At 50.9% G+C, this 7,500-nt stretch overlaps 1 protein-coding gene across 4 annotated transcripts in view; it reads right to left on the bottom strand.

Annotated features, from left to right (window-relative positions):
• Positions 1-7,500, bottom strand: part of rapgef5a (Rap guanine nucleotide exchange factor (GEF) 5a) — a 47,642-nt gene that overhangs the window by 7,359 nt on the left and 32,783 nt on the right. For 3 of the 4 annotated variants that reach the window (XM_077009922.1, XM_077009923.1, XM_077009924.1), the window contains 3 exons: positions 6,796-6,896; positions 1,660-1,738; positions 1,284-1,428 (listed from right to left, as the gene is read on the bottom strand). In XM_077009922.1, the coding sequence (XP_076866037.1) occupies positions 1,284-1,428; positions 1,660-1,738; positions 6,796-6,896 (325 nt within the window). Of the gene's footprint in view, positions 1-1,283; positions 1,429-1,659; positions 1,739-6,795; positions 6,941-7,500 lie in introns of all 4 variants that reach the window. The other variant, XM_077009925.1, reaches the window with a different exon arrangement.

The raw sequence follows: 7,500 nt of genomic DNA, 5'->3' as shown, positions 1-7,500 counted from the left end.
TAAAACACACACTCAACTAGTATACAAACACACACACACACTGTTATCATGAACACAGTGAGACAGACAGTCACATCCACATACATATGTGTATACATATGTCCGCGCGCGCACGCACGCACGCACACACACACACACACACACACACACACACACACACACACTCCAGGCTTGGTGGCTGTACATCAGCTCTATAATGATGTCTTGTGTGTAATACAGACTCTGAACTGTCCTCTCAGCACTCAGATGACCTCGCTCTACCAGCTCTCTTCTCGCCAGTTTCCAGGCAACCATCACCTGGGATACACTCCTCGCAATAATCTATACTGGCGACTGGCGAACAGTCTGTCACGGCGTTGGCACTCTGGTTGCCATGGCAACACAGAGTAGGAGGGAAAGGCAGGTTATGACAAGGGGAACCAGGGGTATGTGATGCACGTGTGTGTGTGTGTGTGTGTGTGTGTGTGTGTGTGTGTGTGTGTGTGTGAGAGAGAGAGAGAGAGAGAGAGAGAGAGAGAAGAAAAAGTAAAAGAGAGCATTACAAGTCACAGAGGAAAGAGTGAAAGTGAGAGAAATAAATCGAAGGATGTAAAAAACAATTAATAATTCGATGTATCAGCCACAGCTTGAAAACAATAAGCGTTTCCTGTGCCAGCCAGAGAACCACTGTGGAGTGATGGATCGAGATCTCTGATCGTTATGCTAAAAATAACACTGATCCATCTGCTCACACACACACACCACCGCGGCTCCTCTCGTGAATCCAGCGAGGGGCCGCGGTTAGCGTCAGCTGAGCCGAGCCATTATCAGAGCCGCTACCGCACACACACACCCTCCACGTCGTACACACACACACACACACACACACGCCGCCCCCAGCGCCACGCCACGCTCGATAGTCCCCTAATGGCCCTGTTTGTTTGTAGCCTCTGGCATGACGCATGCTGGATCACGATGGGAGAGAGAGAAAAAGAGACAGAGAGTGGAAAGAGAGAGAGAAGGAGTGAGGGGGGGGGGGCGATAAGACAAGAAGCATATGGGGGAAGGCGGTGGAGAAGCGATTAAAAGCGTAGCGTCCCAGTGTGTGCAGGCTTCCCCCTGCTGGGCCCCGAACTACGTGTTAATCTAGCACCATCAGCAAGTGAGTCAACAACTCGCTGGTGGTGGGTGGAGCGGGTGGAGAGGGATGTACAGATGTAGGAGGAGGAGGTCTGTTAGGAACACAGTACACCCGAGTACACCCGACTTCCACATGACAGTGTGAGCCTGAGACACGTCTATACCTTCATAAAGAGCTTGACGTGCTCCTCCTCGCGCAGAAAGTCTTTGTACAGAGAGCTCCACTGAGAGACCAGGTGCAGTACCTTCCGCTTCCTGTAGAGGGCTTCCTTTCCCTCCTCCTTGCCACGGCAGCGCTTGGTGCAATAGGTGAGTCCGGGTTAAGGCGCAGACAACAGCAGCGTTCACGCTATTAACTGGTTCTGAAGAAGTCACAGTGGGTTATATAACAAGTATAAACTTCCTGTGTCGATTATACACTCCGCAATACAATGTAAGGGATTCAAAATGTTTTTTTTGCTAGCGTCCGAACTTTCTAGACTAAATATAAACATTGTGGAGAACCGGGCCGCGTAGCTGTTTTGGGATTTTGAAGGATATTGTCCGAGCAGCGCCTGGCAGAGGTCGTTGGTAGACATGAACACCAGGTAGGTCAGCAGGAAGTCGTCCAGCAGCATCTCTGGAAAACACGGGCACAGACAGACAGTCAGTCCGACTTCTGCACGTTTAAAACCCCAAACGCGCCGACGACATTAACGCCGACAAACCATACAAATATATCGCCGTGCCCATCAGCCAGCCATAGATTATTAAACCCACTGGCACAATAAACATAATAAACAACTCATCAGAGGTATTTTACACAGCTGTAAGATGCGCTTAATGAAAAAATAATAATAAACGATAAGCTCAATTAATCTGAGAATATGCACGTCGGGAGTAAGTTGGCAAGAGTATGTCCACGCCTCGCTGGCGTGCGCTGGGGAGTCTGAACCAGCGTGGGCCCGGAGGGAGAGGAGCGATCCACAAACACATTCCGACTGTCATCTCTCCGCCACCGCAGGCCATGTGCGCAAACATCAGGTTCAACCCGTGTTCAGACCGTTGGCAGGGACTAAAGGTCTTACTAACGGTGATCGCTGACGTCGGAGTCTTCAGGGCTATTATCTTACATTATCATTACCTTTCTAATCGCCCGCTCCCTCGAGTACAGCGGGATAACGTACAGCTCTGTGCTTGGGAGCTCTAATTTCGTTTCTCACAGCGCCGCACCCTGCTCCTACCCTCATGCTTACACCCCATATCTCTCTCACACACACACATAAACACACTTACACATCTACAGACATACACATGTGTCAAGGAAATGTGTTGGCAGTCTTTAAAGGGATGGCGGGAGGATGGACGTTGCTGTAGCCTGAATTGTGAAGCATACTAAGTGGCCTTGGGGCTTGAAGAACAAGTGTCTGTTCTGTGAAGCACAGTTCACTCCAAACCTTTTTTATTCCTGGATTAAGCAAAATGTTTGGTGTCTTCTGAACTGCAGCGACTAAATTGTGTTTACAGTGAACTCACTTCTCACTTTCTCTTTGTCTCTGTCACACACACACACACACACACACACACACACACACACCCTTTCCTCCTTGCCCCCATTCCCTGATGATGAATATCCATTTTCATCTTTATCATACATCTTCCCTGTGCTGACACAGCTCAGCCTCATGAGAGGCGGTTCATCCAGCAGGGGCCTGCAGCTCGGTAGCCCCATCCACCACTCCACAGGGAGAGAGGGAGGAGAGGAGAGAGAGGGGGGGGTGATGGGGAGGGGGGGTCTCATCATTTCAGAATCACAGGGATAGATGGAATCGTGCCGAATGGGAGGATGTATCCACAGTCCCGCAGGACTGAGTTGTTCCAGCAGATTTCCTACTTCATCACCGCTCTCATTCCCCATCTCACTCCAGTGTTCACACTCATTCCCCATCTCACTCCAGTGTTCACGCTCTCATTCTCCATCTCACTCCAGTGTTCACGCTCTCATTCTCCATCTCACTCCAGTGTTCACGCTCTCATTCTCCATCTCACTCCAGTGTTCACGCTCTCATTCCCCATCTCACTCCAGTGTTCACACTCATTCCCCATCTCACTCCAGTGTTCACACTCTCATTCTCCATCTCACTCCAGTGTTCACGCTCTCATTCTCCATCTCACTCCAGTGTTCACACTCATTCCCCATCTCACTCCAGTGTTCACACTCTCATTCCCCATCTCACTCCAGTGTTCACACTCTCATTCCCCATCTCACTCCAGTGTTCACACTCATTCCCCATCTCACTCCAGTGTTCACACTCTCATTCTCCATCTCACTCCAGTGTTCACGCTCTCATTCCCCATCTCACTCCAGTGTTCACGCTCTCATTCCCCATCTCACTCCAGTGTTCACACTCTCATTCTCCATCTCACTCCAGTGTTCACACTCTCATTCCCCATCTCACTCCAGTGTTCACACTCTCATTCTCCATCTCACTCCAGTGTTCACACTCTCATTCCCATCTCACTCCAGTGTTCACGCTCTCATTCTCCATCTCACTCCAGTGTTCACCACTCTCATTCCCCATCTCACTCCAGTGTTCACGCTCTCATTCCCCATCTCACTCCAGTGTTCATGCTCTCATTCCCATCTCACTCCAGTGTTCACCACTCTCATTCTCCATCTCACTCCAGTGTTCACGCTCTCATTCCCCATCTCACTCCAGTGTTCACGCTCTCATTCTCCATCTCACTCCAGTGTTCACACTCTCATTCCCCATCTCACTCCAGTGTTCACGCTCTCATTCTCCATCTCACTCCAGTGTTCACGCTCTCATTCTCCATCTCACTCCAGTGTTCACACTCTCATTCTCCATCTCACTCCAGTGTTCACGCTCTCATTCCCCATCTCACTCCAGTGTTCACGCTCTCATTCCCCATCTCACTCCAGTGTTCACGCTCTCATTCCCCATCTCACTCCAGTGTTCACGCTCTCATTCTCCATCTCACTCCAGTGTTCACGCTCTCATTCTCCATCTCACTCCAGTGTTCACACTCTCATTCTCCATCTCACTCCAGTGTTCACGCTCTCATTCTCCATCTCACTCCAGTGTTCACGCTCTCATTCCCCATCTCACTCCAGTGTTCACACTCTCATTCTCCATCTCACTCCAGTGTTCACACTCTCATTCTCCATCTCACTCCAGTGTTCACACTCTCATTCTCCATCTCACTCCAGTGTTCACGCTCTCATTCTCCATCTCACTCCAGTGTTCACGCTCTCATTCCCCATCTCACTCCAGTGTTCACACTCTCATTCCCCATCTCACTCCAGTGTTCACACTCTCATTCTCCATCTCACTCCAGTGTTCACACTCTCATTCCCCATCTCACTCCAGTCTGCACGTTGTCATTCCCCATCTCACACTAGTGCACACGTTGTCATTCCCCATCTCACAGTACCACGTACACTGTCATTCCAAAATTCACACTAAGTGCACACCGTCATTACCTTTCCCACACTAAGTGCACACCGTCATTACCTTTCCCACACTAGTGCACACATGGTCATTCCCCATCTCACACTAGTGCACACTGTGTCATTTCTGATCTCACTGTAGAGCACAGACTGTCATCCCCCATCTCACAGTCCAGACACGGTTAGTCTAGTCTAAGACTGGAGAGAATCTCATACAATCTCCATTAACACATTAACACATTATTTAGCACTCAGGGACCAGGACTGGTCTGAGGAAAAGGTCCCCAAATATTAGTCTCATAAATGGACATAAAAGACGTGACATTTGCCGCCATTACCTCCACCTTATCTGCCCATCGCTCCGAGCGATTACGTCACCATTTCCCACAATAGAAGGCCCAATCGGGACCTACGAAGAGAATGGACCCGCTCTGAGGGCCCTGGCTGCCAGCCGCCAGTCTGTACTCACGTCTGCAGAACGGATACAAAAGAGGCTGACCCCACCCTCCCTATTCTACACTGCCGTGGGTGGGTGGAGGGGGTGTGGGCGTGGGAGGTGTTTGTTGGGACTGTGGAGAATGAGGAGCAGCAGATAGTTTGTCTGTACTGAAATGCAAAATGCCAATAACAGGGTTTTATTTGTCTTTGAGATCTGCCTTTAAACATTTGCTGCCATTAAAGCCCTACAGATTGTATGTGTGTGTGTGTGTGTGTGTGTGGGGGGGGGGGGGGGGTTATAGGTCCCCTGCTGACATTAAACTCTGACCTTTGGTAGTGTGTTTTGGAATAATGTGTTAAGGTCAGCCATAAGTGCACCAGGATACACAGCACTGAGGGGCCAACTGTCCACCTGTGTGTGTGGACATACACACACACACACACACACACTATCATTACAGGCTTTTCTCTTTCCCCATCCTCTCTCCTGAACCTACCATCTGCCATTTCACGAATGCTAAAAAGAAGTTTTATTCCCAGCTCCGTTTGGCATCTGCTCTGTAGATGCGCGCGTCGCACTTACGTGGAGGCCTCTGGCAGCCCTGTCCTGTCTGCGCCATCTGCACACAGTTCAGACACACGCACCCAGACTCGCAAATGAATCTGCTCGATCTGCTCTCCAGTCCCAGGACGTGGAGGGCTCAGCTGCAGGGTGGCGGAAGACGGTCTCTAACAAATCCACTCCTGGAAAGCAGCGGGGGGAACGGCAGAGACTTGTTTCTTCTCCGGCACGATCATCCATGTGACAGGTGTCACGCAAAAACACCGGTTTAAAGCGCAAAAAAGGAGCCGACCAGACCCTTAGGTGCACAGTTTTTAGGGCAGGAACCTGAGCACACCACTGAAGGTGACGATCGAACTGGACTGTATTACGGAGCCTGGAACATTACGATTGCTAATGACAGAATGGTAGACACAGAGACCAGTTTATGGAGTGTTGACAGAGAGCTGAACATGAGATACCAGACTACCAGCGTACTCAGAGATGAGAGAGCCACGGCCGTCGCTTTGAACAACAATGCATTCCAGGAAGACAGCAAAATTTGCCCTGCAGAGTTCAAACTTGCCATTACATTCCTGTGTAATTACCAGACCTATAGCCTGTGTCTGTGGTTAACATTGCAGTCACAGTCTTCTTATGAGTCAAGGTTCATACCTGACCTGACAAGGTTACCTGCATCCGCTGGAACAGCCAGTCGCTCTCGGTGCCTGGTGGGCAAGAGTTTCTCTCTGCTTCTCTCATCCTGATGGGCATCTTCATTCATACCTCTTTATCTCTCTACTTCACCCAGGTCACGCCACCACCCACGGGTCAACCATTCTGCTCTCCATCACCCTCTACAGGTGCGCCAGCTCCCAGATCTTCACACCGTCACACTGCTCAAATCCCACGACATTATTTTGCCACTGACTAGTCGCCCAAACAACGCACACACGCTGCCATTCGGTTTCCGCGATCCATCCGTCCACGCAACTATGCGAAAACATTCCAATGGCACCTTCTACGGAAGTTTATTTCTCATCTGAATTGTCGTGGAATGTGTCCGCATGCTTGCTATAAGATCAAACAAGGCGCTGTCAGATAGCCGTGCCACGTGTGCCATAATCTGGAGCTACATACGTGCTTGGGAATCCTAGCATCTTAGCAGGGCCACACAATACATCCTGAAGGTGCCTCCAGAACCAGGAAATAAGGTTCTGGCCCTTATGAAGTTTGGGTCACTTACCGGCTTCTTTGCCGTCTGCTGCTCCCTGATGTTCATCCAGCCTCAGGTCACTCAGCAGGTGTTCAAGGATCTTGTGGGGCGTTCCGGACACCACCACGTACCTGTCGGCGACAGCAGAGGATGAGGAATCGGAGGGGTACTCTTCCTCCGTGGAGCAGACGGAGCAGGAGCTTCTGCTCCACTCCCTGCTGCTGAGAACATCGTCATCGTCCTCATCTTCCTCGTCGATGTAGCGGAAGTGCGGGATGTCAAAGGTGGGCCCTGCCACGGAGTCTCTGGAGCTGTTGCTGCGACATTCAGAACCATCATCATCATCGTCGTCGTCATCCTCTTCCTCTTCTACCAGTGTGATGGGTCTGAGGTCGAGACGGTGCTGGCACACAGTGCCCATCCTCATGCCCCCTGAGAGCCCTTCCTGCCCCACACCGTTGTGCCCCAGGCTCCGTGTCCTTGGCTGGGCTTCGGGGAGGAGAGGATCGACCCGCACGGTGGACCAGCTCCTGACACACGCTGACACTGTCCAGCAGCCCTGGCCCAGTGTGGGGCTCAGAGTCACACCCACACCCTCACACACACAGATACAGACACACACACACACACACAAATACAGACCCGCTCACACACACACAGATACAGACCCTCACACACACATACACAAATACAGACCCGCTCACACACTCCGCAGACACTCCCTGCTACTGAAGC

This window comes from Brachyhypopomus gauderio, chromosome 6 (assembly GCF_052324685.1).
Source record: "Brachyhypopomus gauderio isolate BG-103 chromosome 6, BGAUD_0.2, whole genome shotgun sequence".
In the NCBI taxonomy this organism is placed as follows: domain Eukaryota; kingdom Metazoa; phylum Chordata; class Actinopteri; order Gymnotiformes; family Hypopomidae; genus Brachyhypopomus; species Brachyhypopomus gauderio.
Note: the sequence above shows the minus strand (reverse complement) of the source record. Positions and strands in the feature narration are given on the sequence as shown.